The 18,957-nt window shown below is 57.8% G+C and overlaps 1 protein-coding gene across 4 annotated transcripts; it reads right to left on the minus strand.

Moving 5' to 3' along the window:
• Nucleotides 1-45: 45 nt before the first annotated feature.
• On the minus strand, nt 46-18,570 carry ARHGEF1 (Rho guanine nucleotide exchange factor 1). 4 transcript variants are annotated; one of them, XM_019713763.3, is made up of 30 exons: nt 18,386-18,570; nt 14,132-14,177; nt 13,960-14,043; nt 13,370-13,483; nt 11,373-11,471; nt 11,110-11,152; nt 10,603-10,849; nt 10,166-10,195; nt 9,808-9,907; nt 9,584-9,680; nt 9,453-9,488; nt 9,063-9,200; nt 8,214-8,316; nt 6,881-7,048; nt 6,436-6,581; nt 4,861-5,007; nt 4,445-4,527; nt 4,152-4,277; nt 3,943-4,057; nt 3,731-3,831; nt 3,424-3,501; nt 3,132-3,207; nt 2,883-3,050; nt 2,212-2,299; nt 2,009-2,095; nt 1,586-1,653; nt 1,413-1,499; nt 897-1,060; nt 701-803; nt 46-404 (listed from the first exon to the last, which is right to left on the minus strand). In XM_019713763.3, the coding sequence occupies exons 2-29, from the start codon at nt 14,162-14,164 to the stop codon at nt 720-722; spliced, it is 2,910 nt and encodes a 969-aa protein (XP_019569322.3). In that variant the 5' UTR covers nt 14,165-14,177; nt 18,386-18,570; the 3' UTR covers nt 46-404; nt 701-719. The 4 variants fall into 4 exon arrangements, with proteins under 4 accessions (XP_019569322.3, XP_088656271.1, XP_088656272.1 ...); XM_088800145.1 differs by having other exon boundaries at nt 8,193-8,316; XM_088800146.1 differs by lacking the exon at nt 18,386-18,570 and adding an exon at nt 17,197-17,315 and having other exon boundaries at nt 8,193-8,316.
• Nucleotides 18,571-18,957: the final 387 nt, after the last annotated feature.

Raw genomic sequence — 18,957 nt, forward strand, 5'->3', positions numbered from 1 at the left:
AGATGCCACTCCAGGGACCCACCCTGCCCTCACAACACACACCTCTCCTTAGATAATATATATTAAAAAATAAACCTTCAATTCAGGATATAAAAACAGAGCAAAGGCACTTGGCAGGGGGAATGAAGGGGTGCCCCCCCCAGGCAATACTGAGATGGCCCGGGAAACGGGGGTCACTGTGGTGCTCCCTGGAGTAAAGCCCTGAGTCTCCCATGCAGAAGGCAGAAGGGAGAAGGCTGAGGCCAGTGGGATGTTGGGGGGATGCAGTGATCCCAGCTGGGGACCCCCAGATGTGGCCTCGAAAGCCCAGCTCTCTCTCCTTGAGCCTTTGGGGTTGGAGATGCTGCAGCAGCTGTGCAGTGATGGGTGGGTGGTCCTCACCTCCTCTCCATCTTGCAAAAGGCCTGGGGGGATGTAGGAGAAGGGAGACAGAGATGGGGGAGGGGAGAGATGATGGAGAGAGAGAAACAGGGAAAAGGGGAGAGGAAGGGAGGATGGGGAGAAAGCACAAAATGGCCAGAGAAATAGAAACTGACAGATGGAGAGATGAGGAGACAGGAGGTGGGTGGACTCGGGAGGATCAGACAGACAAAGGTACAGGGAGAGAAATGGACGGCGTGGTGGAGAGGGGAGCCCCTGAGGTGCCCACTCTGATCCCCCCTCATCGGGCAGTGCTCGGGGTCCCCAGCCCCCCACTCACCTGCCTGGGGCAGGGAGCCTCAGGTACAGCCAGGCTGGGGGACAGTGTTCTCCCCAAGCTGAGACAGGATGAGTCGAAGGCGACAGAACTCCTCCTCCACCTCCTGGTGTGTGTGGGGGTTACCATGAGAGGGGTCCGTGGTCTGAGTCACCCCCTCTTCCCCCACCTCCCTGCCTCCCCAGCCACGGGCCACCACCTCCAGCTGTTTAACGATCTCCTCCAGGCTGAGTAGCTCCACTCGGATTTCCTGGGTCTGTGTGGGGCTCAGGGGGCCACCTTCTGGGACCCCATCCCCTTGGAGGGGAGGCCCTGCCCCACTGTCTTCGTCCGAGGGGAATAGTAGCTGCTTCAGGGACAGCACTGGCCAGGGATAAGGGGACAGAGTCAGAGGTGGGGCTGGGAAGGGGGATTCAGAGGGGGCAGGTGAGGGGCAAGAGGTGGGAGAGGCCAGGGGCCTGCAGGTGGGTGCCAGGGGAGGCTCAGCCTGGGGTTAGCTAGGCCTGCAGATGGGGCGAAAGGGGTCAGAAGTGAGGCTGGGCCTAGGGTTGGGGTAGGGTGAGAGGACACCAATGATGGAGATGGGTCCAGGGAGAGGCTGAATTGAAGGTGAAGAAAAGGACGAAAGCTGCAGGAGGGACTTGGGGCCGTGTGTGAGGGGTGGCTGGTGCCCTTGTTTCTGGTAGCAGCCCTGTGGGGGGTGGGGTGAAACTACCTTTCTGAAGGGCCTTGGCAGCGAGCTGGCCCTCAGGGCCGGGCCGGCAGAAGGGCAGGAGGGCACTGAGTGTTCTCTCAATCCGGCCTGGGTGGGGAGCAGGTAGGGTGCTCAGATCCTGCCCAGCTTCCTGTGGACACCCTCACCCCCACTCAATGCCCCCCCAGGCTCACCATCAGCTGGGGGCATCTCTCGGCCACCATTGCCATTTTCAGAGCTGCTGAGCAGGGGTTCTCGGGTACTGGGGGAAGGAAGTACTGGATGACCCCACATCCCTGGCCCCAGGGGTGACAGGGGCAGGGAGACAGAGAGCTGGAGGTGGGGAGGTCCAGAGATAGAGACAGAGGTTGAGGCTGGGAGACAGGGAGATAGAGAGGCTTGGCCAGTGGAAGACAGAGAGGCTTGGAGAGGAGACAGATGGGCCGTGATGGGGCGGCACACACACGTACACATGTACATTCACACACATGCATACACATGACACATGGAGACAGGGCTAGAGCTGGGGTTCTGGGGACAAACAGGAAGCCAGCCCCAGCACCACCACCACCTCCCTCTCCCCACCCTCCAGTTCCCTCCCTAGTCCCCCCCCTTACCTGCTTGGACTGGGCCGGGGTTTGGGGCGGGAGGCAGGGGCAGGGACCTTCAGGGACCCAGCAGTCTCAGTGATGAGGGCACACCAGCTGGGGAGACAGGCCAGCCACTGGGAAGTCAGAGCCCCCCACCCTCACCCTGTCCCCAGGGACTCAGGGGCTTGGGCCTCCTCCTCCACCCACGTGAGGAACCCAAATGCCCTCACTTCTTCCGCTCCGACACGGACTGTGCCACCAGCTCGTATATCTGGGCCTCCTGGTCCCAGGTAAAAATGACATAGAAGGCTTTGTGATCTGCAAGGAGAAGGAAAGGTGTGGCTCAGAGCCAGGGTAACCCCACTTTGTGTCCTCCCTGAGCACTCGCTGGAGCCCGGAGATGGCCCTCACGATGGTGGAGGGGGGCTCCCATGACTCAATTCCCCACTCCTATGTCACTAATACCCCCTCAGGTGCCCTCCTTCCAGCCTTCCCTCTCATGCTCCCACATCTAACCAGGAACACATGAGCACCACGGCCCTGCGACAGCTTCCTGGCAATATGTTTGCAAATCCCTTGTCACTGAGCTCCTGGCTTTCACCCCTGTGCGCCTACAACCCCCAAGTGGCAGTCAGGGTGTCCCTACAAAACAACAGGTAGAGTTGGCAGCTCCTCTGTGCAAAAACCTGGGGCAGTTTCCCATCTCATTTAATGAAATCCACAACCAGGCCTGGCCCCGGCCCTGCCCAGCTCCAGGGCCTCTTCTGCTAGCTCAGCCTCTGCTAATAGCCTCCGCCTGCCACGACACCTACTCCTCCATCTGCGGCAGCCTCCCCTTTGCCAGAACGTGAGTTCCTGGGCACTTTGGAGGGTTCCCTCCTCACTCAGGGCCAGGTCTCACCGGTGGCCACCTCACGGGTCATGGCGGAGGTGAGCCGCAGTACCGGCCGCAGCATGGTCTTGCCGTCAGGCGTGGGTGTCAGCGTCCGGCTGTGTGACTTGAGCAGTAGCCGCTCGTCCTGGCGCTGGAGCAGCAGCAGCAGGTCGTCCAGCAGTAGCACGTGGACCTCTGCAGGAGGCAAGGCCGCACTCAGCACCCCCCACCCCAGCACTGTGCCACTCGGCCCCTGCTCCCTGCCCGGGCACTCACCCACAGCCTTGTCCTTTGTCACCCGCCACGTCAGCGGGCCCTCGTGGACCAGCTTCTTCTTGGTGATGTCTAGGTTCTGGAAGCCGGAAGGAGTGACGGTGGGCACAGGCCAAGGGGGGGCAGGGGAGGGTGGGGATGACCATGGGGCTGTGTATCACAGCCAGGGGCAGGATGGGTGCTGGCTGGGAATGGGGAGGGGTCAGAGCTGAGGGGTCTCTCTGGCTTCCTGGATGCATTATGGGAGAATCCTGACAGCAAGGAGGGCCGGGGACGGGAGAGCAGGAGGGGTCACCTTGAACTCGCTGAGCATGGGGTCACTGCTCTGCTTTAGGTGGGACAAGTCCAGGCGCCTCTGATAGTCCTTGAGCCGCTAGAGTAGGGAAGAGAGTGTCATAGGGACAAATCAAGGGCCAGGCCTGACCTCCAGTGACCCTGAGAGGGAGGAGTTGAGGGCCCAGTAAATCCCTGGAAAGCCCTGAGGGGGACAAACTGAGGGCCAGGCTTGAGCTCCAGAGCAGAAGTGGCCCCTGAGAGGGACAAGCTGAGCCCTGCCCACACATGTCCCACTGCCTGGGGCGCAGGGCCGTGCCCAGGCTCACCAGCAGGTCCTCCATGTCTCGTACAGCTTGGTTGACGTGATGCAGAATTTCCCGGCAGCACTCAGCCGCCTGCTCCACCTTCTCCCGTTCCGCAGGCTCTTCTGTGGGCAAAGGAGAGACCAGCCGTGGTGAACCCCAACCCTGGCTGCTGCTGGTCTGCGGCCAAGGTGGGACAGGGAGCACGGGGCCGGCGGGGCAGCTGGCAGGGGTACCTGTGTTCTGCCCAATGCTCTGCAGCAGCAGTGGGTACTTGGTGAGCCGCTGCATCTCTGTCGGGATCATGTCCTTCAGCTGCAGGCGGCGGCACCGCGGGCGGCTCTCGGCCTCCTGAGGGAACAGCAGTGCTGAGGTGGCCCACGCTTGGGGGCCCTGGGACTGGGACACTGGAACCTTCTCTGGGACCCCGGCCCAGACCCCTTACCTGCACAAAGGCGCAGAAACGAGGCTCCTTGCGCTGCTTGGCTTTGAGCTGCTCTAAGGCAAATGACTGGCGGCTGCAGAAGCGGGAGGAGATTTTCTGGAACCAGGAGCCCTCTGCACCATCAAACTACAGCGAAATTCAGGCCAGGGAGGGTGTCTCAGGTGGGCATGGGAAGAGCAGGGCCTCACTCGGGGATGGAGGCTAAGACAGGAGGACAGGGCTGTGGGAGACCCCCAGCTTCCACAGGTCCCCAGCTAGGAGGAGGGGCTGGCAGCTGGGCTGGGTGCCCTCACCCGGGCCAGCAGCACATCTCCGATCTCCTCTATGAGGTAGCCGCTGTCCTGCCTCTGCTTCATCAGGCGATCGAGGAACAGGGCTGTGGGGAGTGGTGAGGAAAGGGAATGCTGTCAGGACCCACGAGATTGTATGCAGAGCCTGTTTGGGAGTTGGTGGGGGTTGGGCTGCAGGTGTGTCTATCTGATCCTTGGGGCTGGTGGGCCTGTCACCGCATCACATGCTTGACATGCCTGTCCCATCTAGAATGTGAGCTCTGGCGGGTCCAGGGCAGAGTTGTCCCCAGTGCCAGAATAGAGGCTGCCCATGATGGGTGCTCAAGGAGAACATGTTAGACTCCAAGCCTCGTTGCCTGAGGCCTCAAAGGAGGAAGCCAGAGGAGGGGTGTGCAGTAGGGCCGAGGCCCTGCACTCACAATGCACTTCGATGAGCTCATCCAGGTTGGGAAAGATGTTCTGTAGCTCCTCTAGGGGGAAGAAGCCGCTGTCCGCCATGGGCTGGTAGAAGAGGTCATGCAGCACCCGGAGCATGCGCACGTGGGCCGCCTCCGTCACCAGCAGCTCTACAGGGCCACCAGACAGGAAGCATGGTTGGGGAGGGTGCCAACTATGGGGGGCAGTTTCAGAGGCAGGCTGGGGGGACGAGGAGAAGGGGATGGGATGGGACAACTCTCTCTGAGTGGTCATCTGCCTCTGGGACAGCCATTGAGTATTCCTCAAGGCCCTGCCTCTCCTTTTTGGCAGCGGCAGCCAGCCAGGGTGACCAATGGTCCTAGTCTTCCTGGCAATCATGGGCTTCCCAGGACATGGGGCTTTCGTCTCCAAAATGGGGAAAGTCCCGGGCACAGCAGAACAAGTCAGTTACCCCACTGCCAGGAAGCCTGCAGCTGTGTTTAGTGTCTAACCATCCAGCAAGTGTCTCAGCCTGTTTATGGGACAGTGACTCCCTCTGTGCACAGGTTGATAGCCTCAGATCCAGGGGCCCCCAGAGGGTGCATGCTTGAGTTCCAGGGGCCCTGGAAGTCCCTGGAAATTAAATGCATGGCTTTGTGTGTTATGCGTATTTTTCTGCCGAGAGCACTTGCTATGCTGTCCGATGTGGGAGCCACTAGCCACATACAGCTCTTCAAATTTGAATCAAAATGAAATGAAACACAAAATTCAGTTCTCATTTGTACTCATCACATTTCAAGTGAGTAACAGCTATTATGTGGCTGGTGGTTACCATGGTGGACAGCACAATATTACACATTTCCATCATTCCAGAAAGTTCTACTGGAGAGCACTGCTTGTTTTGATCATAGACTTAGAAGGATCTGTGACCCCAAAAGTATTCACCTACTATCCTAAAAATTCTGAATGAGTACTTTCTTTAAATAAACTTCCAGAGGAGCTTCCAAAATCATCTACTTTTGCCAAACCCTGTGCACTCACACACAATTTGAAATCACAGAAAAGAATCAAGACAGAAGCGGAGCAAGCACTGCTAATATATTGATTATCTTTCCAAACTTTTCCCCATGGAATCTTTCCTCCCCAAGCAATTAAGATCTTAATGACAGATCTTAATGACAGCAGTCACTTTCGAATGCTTTTACTGTCCCCAACACTGCGCTAGACACTTCCAGTGAATTGTCTCATCTTCATGGCGGTCTTTTAAGACAGGAACTATTACTGCCCACGTTTCACAAATAGGGAAACAAAGGCTTATGCTAGAAATACAATTTTATATCCTATTGCTGGCTCTTAACATCAGCACTGTCCTGCACTACTAGAAATTCTTTGGAAATGTCACTCTGCCAGCAGCATTCCTAGTCCACAGAGTGGCTGTTCTACAATTTACGTAATCAATGGTCCTCTGTTGGAAACGGGCTGCCTTCAAGCTCTGCTTGTTGTAAATAACAGCAAGATAGACATCTCGTTGCATCTGTCTCTCTTTGCCACAGCTGGCTCATCCTTGGCCGCAGTGGGCTGGAGGGGGTGGCACTCACCGCTGATGACCTCCTGCCGCTTCACCTGGTTCTTGGACAAGCTGTGCAGGGTGCCTGGGGGGATGAGCTCCCGCCAGCCCGGGGGCTCTTCTGGTTCCATCTCTAGTCCTGACCGTCCTTGCTCCCCCTCATCTCCAGGCTCGGGGCTGTGGGACAGAGAGGCCTTGTTAGAGCCCCAGCTTGGGGTCTCCCAAAGAGGAGACTCTGACTCCTCATATCCAACCCCCCTGTGGCCTTGGCATTCGATGCCCCCAGGGTGGCCCTAGCTGCAGGCTAGCCCCCAGATTTCTAGAAAGAAGTGTCCTATCCCTCTTTTGTAACCACTGTAGGGCCTCAGTGACCTCAGCATCCGATACTCAGTTCTCTGTGACTCTGAAAACCACCCCATTCCCATCTTCCCTGACTCTCTAGACTGACTCAATGGATAGGGGGTATAGTGACGTACGTGGCTCGTCGGGCAGGGCCAAGCACGGCCGTGGCGGAGCTGGGGTCCATGTCCACGTCGCTCCGGGAGCGGCCCCCACCCCGGCCCTTAGCCCCGAGGCTGCCCCGGGAAGGCCGGCGGCGGTCACTCACCCGCAGGCTCTCCGAGCGCCCCAGACGCCCCGATAGCCTGGACCCCGAGGCCAAGGACAGAGTCAGGCAGAGGCCAGAACAAGGACAGAGACCAGGACAGGGACAGACGGGGACAGACGGGGACAGACGGGAAGAGACCAGGACAGAGATAGGGCGAGACCAGGACAGGGACAGGGAGACCAGGACAGGGACAGACAGGGACAGACAGGGACAGAGCAGGACAGGGAGAGACCAGGACAGGAATCAAACATGCAACAGAAGAGAGCAGAGAGTCAGAAGGAGCAGTGGGATCTAGGGGTGCTGGGGCAGTACGGGGTGGTCTGGAGTGATACTGGAATTTGGTGGGGGAGGGAAACCCAGTGTGGAGCACAGGACTGACCCCTCCCTTCCCTGAGGCAGAGGGATAGGGGCAGAGCCAGGAGTTGAGGGTAGGAGAAAGGGAATTTTAATACTTAGCTCTTTGGCTGGGAGGGTGATGTCCCCACCCACCCCTCACAGGGGTGAAGGGGAGTGGGTGGCCCATGGGGAGAGGGGAGGAGCTGGGAGAAATGGGGGAGGGGCTAGCCCTCCCCCCACCCAGGGCCCAGGCACCCACCTCTTCCACCTTCTGAGGAGAGAGGGGTACAGGGTCAGAGGTGGACCCAGATGGAACCCAATTCACCGCCCCCACCCGCCAAAAGGTCCCCAAAGCAGCAGCACAAGGACAGGCAGGGGCAGAGCCTGCTCCCCAACTATGAGGGGGACAGGGCCCCCAGGCATGGAGCACAGAGGGATGGGGGGCTGAGGTAAGGGGAACCAGGAGGCAGGAGCAAGGCACTGGCTGAGGCTTAAACGAAGAGAAGGAAGGATGAAGAAGTGAAGGGGTGGAGGGAGAAGGGCCAGGAGGAGCTGAGGGGGGAAGGGTGGAGAAAGAAGAAGGGGAAGAGGCGGACGGAAGGAGAGAGAAGGAGGGAGGAGAGGAGAAAAAACTGAAAAAGAAGGAGAGGAAGAAGGGAGGGGGGAAGCAAGGAAGAGGAATGAGAGAGGAGATGAGACAAGAAAAAGAGGAAGAAGGAAAAGAGGGAGAAGGTGGAAAGAGGGAGGAGCAGGGCAGAGTAGAATGGCTCAGGGACAGCAGGTGCAAATGGCAGCAAGACCCCCAACACGCAGCCTCCCAGCCCTGACTCCTGCGCCCCACACACCCTTCACCCCTGCCTGGGCACCTCTCAATATCAGCACCCTCCTCGGTACTCTCCAGGGGCACTGGGGGCTCCAAGCTGGCAGCCTGCAGAGGCGGGTCCCCCAGCTCCAGTGGGGCATCAACACCTGTGGGGGTGGCGGAGAGAGCAGGGTTGGCTGGGAGGCCCCTGTGGCAGTGAGACCCCCACTCTGGGGGCCCTCAGTTTCCGCCTTCATGGAGCGGAGGGTGGGGGACTAAAGCCATCCAGTGCCTGGCAGACACCAAATGGCTGCTCTGTACTTTGATGGGGATGGACAGATGGAAAGACCTCTGAGAATACCACTGTGGACAGATGGGACCCAAAGAACTGGGGGAGAGACTGCATGCTCTGCTCGATGCCTCTAATCCATCTGTTCTCCCGAACCTCAACTGGGACTTGTAGGAAGAGGAGATACCCCGTTTAGTGATGAGGAGACGGAGGCTCAGAGAGGGAAGTGAGTGACTTCCAATATATAACATAAGACGCAGAGCTGGGATTTGAACCCTGGGATGGCCAAGTAGTTGTCTGAAGTCCCAGGGGTTGGGGGCCATATAAGGATTGTGAGAAATGCAGTTAATGGGGCTGATGGGCTCACCAATCCAAGGGAGCTGATTGGCAATGTACTAAAAGAGGGTTCTGGGAAATGAAGCCATGGAGGCTGATGGGAAATGTAGTCCAAGAAGGTGGGAACCACATCACCAGGATAGAGGTCAGAGCCTGGGAGGAAAGCTGTGGCAAAGGTAAAGTGAGGGAAGGGGTGGTTTTATTGATAACACTGGTGACCAGAAGCAGGGAGGGTCCGGTGGAGAGAACCAAGGGGTGGTCTTGACAGGGGGTCCAGTTAACTCTCACCTAGTTCCCGGTCCGGGCTGTCCCCAGACAGAGGGTGTAAAGAAACTCCAGGGGTGTCCTGCCCAGGGACCCCAACATTCCGATCCCGGGAGGGCACCCCTAGGCCTCCCTTCCGTTCAATGAGGCTTGGCTTCTCAGCTAGGGAGACATTGAGAGAGAAAGAGAAATAAAGAGGCCAGTGGCTCTAATCCACAATGGCCTGGGGGATCCAAGATGCTATGCTCCAGCCCCATCCTGCCCATCACTCAGGAGATCCCTCCTCCTCCCTCAGACTCAGGATCCAGGCCCCCAGCGCCTCCTCCCTCAGACCCAGGAGTCCAGGCCTCCAGCCCCTCCTCTCTTAGGCCCAGCAGGCCCCCAGGATATGGATGCTCTGGCTTCAAGACTTACCATCAGCCTCCACTTTGAGGTGCCGAGTATCCAGGGCTGAAATAGAGATATGAGACCGATGGAACTGTGAGGTGTGTGTGTGTGGGGTGCAGCGTGGGGAAGTCGGGTTTGGCCGAGGCCAGGAACCTCACCCTGGGGCTCTCCCCGATTCCAGCGGGCAGCGTCCAGGAAGCTACTCAGTCCTTTCTTGGTCTTAGTCGGCTCATCTGACCTCCGGTTCCCCATCACCTGCAGGAAGCGGGGGTGGGGGGAGAGGTGAGAGACAGCTGGTTATTTCTGAGCCACCAACAGTCTCAAGGCTCCCCACCAGGTCTTTGGAGAGGAAAGGACCAGTTTTGGGTACTCAGGGAAGCACCTTTTTTCGGAAGAAATTCCTCCCCGACTTCTTGTCCCCGCTCTTGGACCGCACCCCAAGGTGGCGCATGTACAGGCTGATGGCGTTGACCACAGCAGCACTGTGAGGAGGGGTTGGTGATGACCCCTGGCACAGACTGCACACTGCTCCCCCATAGCTTTCCCCTCCCCATTCACTTCCCACCCCAACCCCATATCCACTTCCTGCAGTGTAGCTGAGGAAAGGGGAGAGGGCTCCAAGGGACAGGGATAGGGAAGCTGCTCCACACCCAGGACCCCAGCCTCCCCCACCCCCACGTCTCCTCCCTCAGGCCCAGGAGACTAAACGGCTATCCTGCTGTCCTCTCTGCTTCCATCACCTCTTTTCTTCATCGGTAGAGATTGTGTGTCTGTAAGGAGAAGAAAGTTTGTGACAAACTTGCTAAGCCTGGGGTCCCTGTCCACCCAGCACAAATGTCTGGATGGTTGTCCGCTTAGAAGCTGGGACAGGAAAGAGGAGAGGCAGAGCGGGGGGACTGCTGAAACAATTGGGAAGGAGGATAACGGGAGGGAGGCGTGGATGGGGGTGACAAGGCCTAGGCCCGAACACAGGCCTCGGAGAGACCTGGAACCTGAGAGGGACCCCAAAGCTGGGAAGGGAAGACAAAAACCCAGATGAACTAAAATGCCAGGGCTGGGGGACCCAGAAACTGGGGAAGATGCAAAGGAATGAACTGTGAAGCTACAGAGGGAGCCCTGACATGGATGGGGCAGCAGAAGGCACCCTGGTGGTTGGGGAGGGGCTGGCCCCACTCACTGCATCTCCTCCAGGTGGGCCAGCAGCCTCTCAGCCACATGCCGTTCCCGGGCCTCGAAGGCCGCGCGGTCCCGTCCCACCCAGGACTCCAGCTGGGCCAGATCAGGCTCCCAGGGCGTCATGCCCATGAGCCGCTTGGAGCGGAAGTCCTCCAGCTGCCGGCTGACAGCCGCCTGCTGGCTCTGCACCACCTCCTGTACAAACTGCCGCTGGATGTCTTCAGAGATGAGGTCGGGCCGCGTGCGGTCTGCAGGGATACCGACCAGGGCTGGGGCCAGTTTCCCGGCTCCCGGCTCCCCACCCACCCTTGGACTCCATCGGCCATGCTTTCTTGGGCTACCAAGGCAGCCAGGAGAGAGGAAGAAAGGACTCCCTACTGTCCAAGGAGTGTGGGCATGTGGCCTCCCACCCTGGGCCTTCTGGGAGGCCTGGTCTCTGCTAGAGACCGCTCCTTCATCCTGCAGACCTCTCTCCTCTCCCTCCCATAGAACCCTCTCCGCTCCTTACCAAGTTCAAAGGCGACTGTGGGAGGAACTGGCACCCGCAGAACCTGTTCAGGAGAGAGAATGGAGTGAAGCGGAGGACTCGGCCGTGATGGGATGGCAGCTGACGGGCCCTGGGAACGGTGGTCTGAGGGGAGGCAGCAGTGGAGGAAGGGCCAGGCTGGCACAGGGTCTCCCCAGGCCAGGCTTCCCTTCACAGGGTGGAGGTTGGGAGGTGTAGGGTGGCTGTCCAGGGCCAAGGGCTGGGGCTCCTGGAAGGCGTCTCACCGCGGTCTTCTCCAGGAAGCTGTGATAGAAGTCGAGGAAGGCCTTCTTGGCCTCCTTGGAACCCAGTGAGCCCAGCAGGTCCGCGTGTAGGCAGCAGAGCTGGTGAGACAGAGTGTGACCTGTCCTCCCTACCAGCCACCTGAACCACACTTCCCCTTGGAAAGCCTCAGGGCTCAAATCCTCCGGGAAGCGTGTTCCCTGACCACCATCCCCACACCCAGGCCCTGCCTCCCAGGGCCACCATAAGCATTTGCTAGTTTTTATCCTGTGGGACTGTTCTCTGTGGCTCTGCCTCCTCCCTGCTGCTACCACTCCCAGCTACACAGGGGCTGGTGCATCCAGATATGTTCTAAACCCTTTATAACATGAACCTGTCTGCTCTTAGAGGCATCATTATTCCATTTCACAGAAAAGGAAGTTGAGCTCAAGAAGCTTGCTCAAGGTCACACAGCTAGTAAGTGGCAAAACTGGGGTTAGAATCCAGGCAGCCTGTCTCCACTATACTCTACTGCCTAGAAATACTGTCAGCAACTGGAAGGTTAGCTTTGGGGGTGTGCGGGGAGGCTGTTTCTGATTCATGTGTGTCCCAGACAGGGTCCAGAGCATGGTGGGCGCTGGGTAAATAAACAGGTGAGCAAATGGGGCTCACTCATTCATTCATCAAGCACTTCCTGGGGCTGCCTGTGTACCAGCCCTGTGCTGGGTGACACTGGCAATGCAGTGGGGACCCAACTGATCCTGGCTCCTGGGGGGCTCTCGTCAGGTAAGGGACATGGTCTCAGTGTGCTAAGGACTCAGCCCAGCGGGGACAGGACTGTTTCTGCACAGTAAACACTTTTAATTAATCTATGTCACCCCCGTCTCCCCAAAGCAAAACTCCATGACAGGCCATCAGGAAGCAGCCTAGGGGACCACAGCTAGCCCTGACACGCCCCCAGCCGTTGAGGTGAGGGAGCAGCATGACAAATCTCACATTGCTGGAGGCCATCTAGGTCCCCTCAGCCAAGCCCCTGGCCCTCACAGGAAGGACATGGTAGTCAGCACCACCCCTGGGCTGAGTCCCAGGAGCTCGAGTTCTAGAAACCCCCAAACTCGGAAGGAACTCCGTGCCTAGAGGGCCAGAGCCTCCATGAACCAGAGGAGGGGCTGCCACTTTTCTGGAGAAGGCCAGTTCCTGATTTCCTGACAGTTTCTGAGGCTTCCATGTCAGTCGACGCCCCTTCTTTTTGCATCGCCCACCCTGGCGTCCCTCCCTGGCATTTCTGCCAGTCTCCTTGTCTCCCGGAGGCATCTGCTGTGCGTTTATAGACCAGTGCCCTGGGCTAGCCCCGACTAAGGCCTGTGCTGGGCTGCACTGCATCTTCTTGGAATGGGACCCTTGTCCATGGAGCGCTACCGCACCCCCACCCCCTGCAGCCAGTGGCTTCTTCCTACATCATCTGTTGGGTTCTCTAGACTCTGCAGGTATTTCCCGCGGCACAGCTCTGCATCCGCACCTCCTAAGTGTTTTCTGCCTAATACGGGAGGTTTCTGGATCATGGATTATGTTCTCTCTGCCTTGTGGGCTGCTTGTGGTGGTTTCCTGTTTCTGGATCAGGGCCTGCTGTGCCACAGAGATCCGGGAAGGCCAAAGGCTTTCTCTCCAGCACCAACCCTGAATGGTACCTGCTAAGGCCGTGGAGAGGAGGATTCAATTTCCAGAGTCTGTGAGAAAGGGTGCTGTCATTGATGGGTGACACTGCCACAGGCACCACAGTGGGGCGGGGGGGGTATGGTTTTCCCAGGTGCCTGGATTCTGTTGCTCTCTGCATGACCCTCCTGTGTGTGCTCTCCTGGCCTGCACTCTGCGTACTGAGATTTACACGGGGCACCTGCGATCTTGTCTGGATTGCATGCTGGTCCCTCTGGCTCTCTACTTCTAGACCCTCCTGGCTCATCGGCACTGGTCTGATGCACTGCCTGCTCTGGCCTGGCCTAGCCCCCCTCCCCGCCCTCACCAGGGGTCCTGGCTCGAATTGCAGGGCCACGTGCTGCAGGAGGGCCATGAGGTGGGCCGGGCGACGCTTCACCTGCTCCAGGCTCTGGAACTGGCTGTTTTGCTCCTCTGCGTTCTGGGGGTGGGAATAGGGGTAAGGCAATGGGGAGCAGAACAGGGGCCTTGGGCTTCACCCCTCCTCTTTCCTTGGCATTTCCTGATGGACCCAAGCTGGGAGGAAGGGGTGATGATGGTGTCTATTCTGTAATGGTGGCTGCAGAGCAGGTGTCAAGGAGAATGGAGAAAATTTAATGTTAAAATGAGGGGTGATGAGGACAGAAATTAGGAAAGATGGGATGGGGATCTATGATGTAAGTGGGGGATGGCAATCAAAACCGGGATTAGAATACAAAGGGTGGGATCAAGGATGGGGGCGGGATAAGCAAGCAGGTACAACCCAGATAAGAGATTGGCAGTGAGAAGACACAGCAGGACAGCAACTGAGGATGGAGAACTGGACTAAAGTGGGAGGGGACACTGAGGATAGGACTTGAGGGGCTGGGGCCCCAGGAAGCCTAAGACAGAAGATTTTCCACCAGGTCTCCCCCTCACCGTCTCCAGTTCGTTCTCAAAATCCTCGTCCTCGGCCCCAATGATGCTGACGGGCACAAGGCCAGGCCGGGGGGGCCCTGGGGCCTGTGGAAGGGGAGGGTTGGCTTCAGCCCACTGTGCTCCCCACCTCACAGCCCCCCAGTCCTTTCAACCCTTGGCTCTGTCCACTCACCGCCCCTCGGGCCACGACGTCCTCTGCCTCCATGGGCTCTGCAGGGCTGGGGGAAGAGGAGGGGCTGAGGTTAGGGGGTGGGAGGAGGTGGCACTGGGTGGTTACTCACAGATTCCTGGCCCAGGTGTGAAGGTGAGTAAACAGCCTTCCCCCATCTGGGCCTCCGCAACTCAATAGGGCCTCTGTGTGGCGACAAAGAGCCCTTCAGAGGCCAGCCAGGGCGGGGAGCCCAAGGACAGGGAGCCTTGTTGGGGGGGAAGCTGGAGGCCCAGGAGCCTGGGTCCATGAGAGAGCTGTGGCCATAACAGCCTGCAAGTTTTGGGTCCCTAATGCAGGAGGGGCTGGGGGCTCAGACTCTGGGCTCTGAGGCAGGAGGAGCTGGGGACCAGCAGAGTTGACGAGGTTAAAGAGGAGGTAGGAGGGAGATAACTGGGGTGTCTTCGGGCTCCTCTGATCTGTGACAGGCTTGGGGCAGGATGTTGCCTCTGAACCCACCAGCCCCACTTCCTGTGACAGGAAATCACAGTGGCAAACCCCTCAACCCCCAACTCTCTCCAGATAAGAAAACAACACTCTGAACTCTCTTCCTTCAGGGACCAAGAGTCCCCGGATCCACAAGTTCTTTTCCTCAGGGACCTCGTATCTTTCTGGCTTCCACTCCCAGGAAAAAAGGAATGGTCCTCAGCTCATCCCCCAAGGTGTGTCTGTATCCCTCACCTACATCCGTCTGCCGTGCCAACTCCCTTTCCCCCAGCCAGCACTCTGGCTGTCTCTCCCTGATTCTGCCTGTCTTTGCCTGTCTTGTTTCCTCATTTTCTCTCCTTTCCTTCAGACCTGCCTCATTTTTCCCACTGTCTCTGCCTCCTCTCCCTCCTCCTCTCCCCCTCAGCCAACTCCACCCTATCCCTACTTCTGCTTCTCCCTACCTTTGCCCTCTGCCTCTCTTCTGTCCCTGCCTGTCTTGCCACATCTGGTTTCTGCAGCCACTGTCCCTGCACCGATCTGAGTTGCTGTCTCATGTGCCGCCTCTCTCCCATCGTCTCCCTTAGAGTCTCCACTTCTCCCTGTGTCTTCCCACCAAAATCATCTGTGTCCTTAATTGGTATGACTAATGCCACGCGAGCCCAAGCTGTGTCAGGCGGCAAGAGCTGTGGAAATGGGTGGAATGGACCAGTGGGGGGCTCTCCCCACAGCCCAGAGCTATTTATAACCCTAGTTGCCTGAGACCCACCCTTCTCCCTCTTCCACAGGCCTCCTCCCTAGCACTCAATAAATAGTAGCTATGATTTTGATTATGCTCATTAAACAATGATGCTTTCTGGAGTATCCAAATGCCATCCCATGGGTTCATCAGAGCAGGCACCATTTTTATTCTTTTGCATAAAGGGTATTTGTCCAATATCCAAACTTGGGTAATTTAAGATTTGAGCATTGTTAAATGTTCACATAAATAAATTTGCAAACCAAGGCAGAAAAATAATAGCAATTATTTATTATGAATGCTAAACTTACATAACACTTACAGGGCGCCAGGCATTGCTCTGAGAGCTTCTCACATAGTAACTCACTTAACCTTCACAACGACAACCACCCTGTGCTACTGTTATTCCCATCAGAGATGGAAAACCTTCACCAGGCCGCCAGCTGCAACTTTTGGGCTGGAAAACATGACCATGAACATGGAGGGTCCATGATCATCACCTCACTTAGGGGTGGAGAGGTTCGACAGAAGCAAGGAGATTCCAAAAGGGTACAGGAGAGGACACATGTTATCTGAGCAAATGCTCAGTGCCAGGCAGGCCCCAAATCATGCACATGATACATATTATCTCCTTTATTCTTTGTTTGTCACAATAATACAAAATAATAGCTAACACTTAATGTGCATTAAGTGTCATTAAGTATGTGCCAAGCACAGCATTACTGCTTTATAGGTATTAACTAATTTAATCCTCTCAGTGACCACATGAGGTCAGTGTTATTACTATGCCCGTTTTACAAAGGAGGAAACTGAGGCATGGTTCATAAGGAACAGAACCGGGATTCAGACCCAGGCGGTCTGGCTTCAGAGTTTATGCATTTAACTGTCAGAATGTGCTGCCTCAGAGCATGGGGAACCCCCACTCCAACCTTAGGAAACTAAAATCAGAACCAAGACACATCAGGTCTCCTTACGGGCCTGCAAAGTCAGGGGTATGTGGGCACTGTGGCCTGGGTAGGAGTACAGGATGGGCTCGACTGCTCCACAGAGTCTTGGGACTCAGGGAGGATGGGGGGAGGGTTATGCTGCTTAGGAGATGGGGGGAGGGGAGAGGAGCTGCTACAAAGGCTGGGAAATGATAGGTTGAAGCTGTCAGATGGATTTATAGGCAACTGACAAGGCCTGAAGTCCAGCAGAGGGGTATTGTGTGCATGGGGCTGATAGGGGTCAGTTTAGAGGTAGGGATCCTACAGCAAAGCAGACACGTGTGGAAGACAATATGGGCACTTGGGTTCTATGCAGGGCTCAGGGTCTATAAAATATTGAGTTGATGATACTAGTCCCTAAGAACCTCTGGGAGCCTTAAAGAACCTAAAATACAGAATACTTAGGGTGAGCCCATAAGGCGCCCTTGGAATGTATAAGGCCTGAGGTTCTATTTGACACATGGTGGCCTACAAGGATCAGGGGTCACACATGGTCATGAAACCATAGGGCAAGTGGCCACTCTATGGGACCTCTGGAGACTTAAAAGGGGATGAGAATTTTATAGGGGAGTGGGTGGTCCCCAAACCCAGGATCTACAGGGCCCTGGATTCTAGGGGATGCTACTGATCTATAGGGACTCCACGTCTGTAAGGAGCAGGGTCTCCACAGGGGGCCAGCAGAAACCTGGGGTGTCTGTAGGATCTTGTAATCTACATGGAACGTGGCGGGTCTACACGACCCCCAAACCTACATGGGACGTGGCGGGTCTACACGGGCCCCAAATCCTACAGGGGACGTGGCAATGTGTACAGCCAGGGATGCTGGGGCAGACGTGTGGAGTCAGGGTTTGACACCCGCCAGGGGCCGCTTCCCTCACCTGCTCCGGGTCGAAGAAGCCACCGCAGCTGCCAGAACCGAAGCCTCGGCGCACCGGCTCGGAGCTCCCCCACCCCCGCCTCCGAGTCGCTCTAGCCGCCTCAGAGGCCGCCTTTGATTCCAGCTCCACTCCTCCCGCCAGCCGCTCTAGCCTGCCTCCTGCCAGACGACTCTACTCCTCTTGCCAGTCGCTCTAGCGCTCCGCTGCGCCACGCTGGCCAGATAGGGCCGCTCTGGCCTGCCTTGGAGGTCTGGCGTTTCTCGACTGCTCCCGTTGCTCCCCTGGGCCCCGCCCCTGCCCCGCCCCTACCTCCGCGGCCCGAGGTGAGGATGGTTCCACCCCCACGCCAAAACTGAGTCTGAGATCTCCGAGTTCCCACGGCCCTTACTTAGTTCTTGGACTGGGTTCTCCGCCCTATTTTGCCTGTCTTAACTGGGGGACCAAAGTTGATTTTCCAGCGCTCGATCATTAGTTCTCTGCGCATCCACCCCACCCCACCACCGCACACTTTCCTCTGGGGCTGGAAAGCAAAAATCCTGAGTTCAAGCGTACCTTTCCCTCTGACATGCTATGTAACCCGGAGTAAGTAATTACTTCTTTCCAACCCTCAGTCTTCCCATCTATACAATGGAGGAAAATTGCCAGCTCTATGCCCTACAAGCCAGCTCTCGGTATAATTAATGACCCAGAAAAAGAGCTTCCCAGAAACGCTTTCAAATGCGCTCCGCAACTTTCAGCTTCACAGCGGCCTATGACGGTAACTGTCGTTTTTCTTTTTAGGTGGTCCTAAAGCATGCGGGGTTGGAGGATGACGCTTAGCGGAAAGCACCTGCGAGTTCAAACTCCACTCGGTCTCACGACATTTGCCCTGGGACGAGTTGGATCTGCTATCTGGGCCTCAGTTTCCCCACCCGTACAGTGGGAGTGATCATCTGTTCTCTGGATAGTTGGAGGCCTTGACCCGGTCTCGCATGCCTCACCTCACCTGCTGGACACTCGGCGGGTATTAGTTCTGTTCTCTTTGCCCCCTTTGACAGATGGGAAAACTGAGGCCCAGGGAGGGGCGGTCTCTGGCTCAGGGGTGCCCCAGGAGGCCCCTCCACTGCCAGCAGCGCCCCAGCCCCCTCTCTCCTCCCACTTCCCGGAGCAGCCAAGGGGAGGAGGCCGGGCGGGGCCACAGACGGTGTACCTGGTGTCCGCGCAGGGAGGTGACCGGCGGGGCGCCCGAGGTCGGGCTCGGCGATCCCGGGCCCTGTGTCCCGGCTCCCGCTTCCTGGCTCTGGCGGGGCAGGAAGTTGGGGCGTTTTTCCGGAGGCCCCCGCCCCGCCGCCCCTCCCCGCTTCCTGCCCGCGCCCCGCGCCCGCCCGGCACCTCCGCTTCCTTCCCCTTCTCGCAGCCCGTCCGGCCCCGCCTTTCCCCGCTCCGCCGGGGATCCGAGGGCATCGGCCCCGCCCCGACCCCGCCCGACTTCTCCCGGCAGGGTACGTCGGTCTGTCTGCAGGGCGTGGTGTCCGCCATCACCTCCTGGTGGGGCTGGGGGCGAGTCTCGCCCTGCGCCCGCCTGGGTCTGGCAGCAACCTCCCCGCTTTCCGTCTCTGTGTGTCTCTCGGTCTTCCTCTCTCTATTTCTGTCCGTGGCCCTCTTCTTTGATTCTCTCTTTCTCCCCTTTTCTCCGTTGGAGTCTTTTCCACCGGTTCCCCGTTGTCCCTCCCCTTCTCTGTCGCTTTCTCCCTCGGAGCCCTTCTCTTTCCATCTCTGCGT

The sequence above is a fragment of the Rhinolophus sinicus genome, chromosome 8 (genome assembly GCF_057876585.1).
Source record: "Rhinolophus sinicus isolate RSI-liver-muscle chromosome 8, RSI-T2T, whole genome shotgun sequence".
NCBI lineage: Eukaryota > Metazoa > Chordata > Mammalia > Chiroptera > Rhinolophidae > Rhinolophus > Rhinolophus sinicus.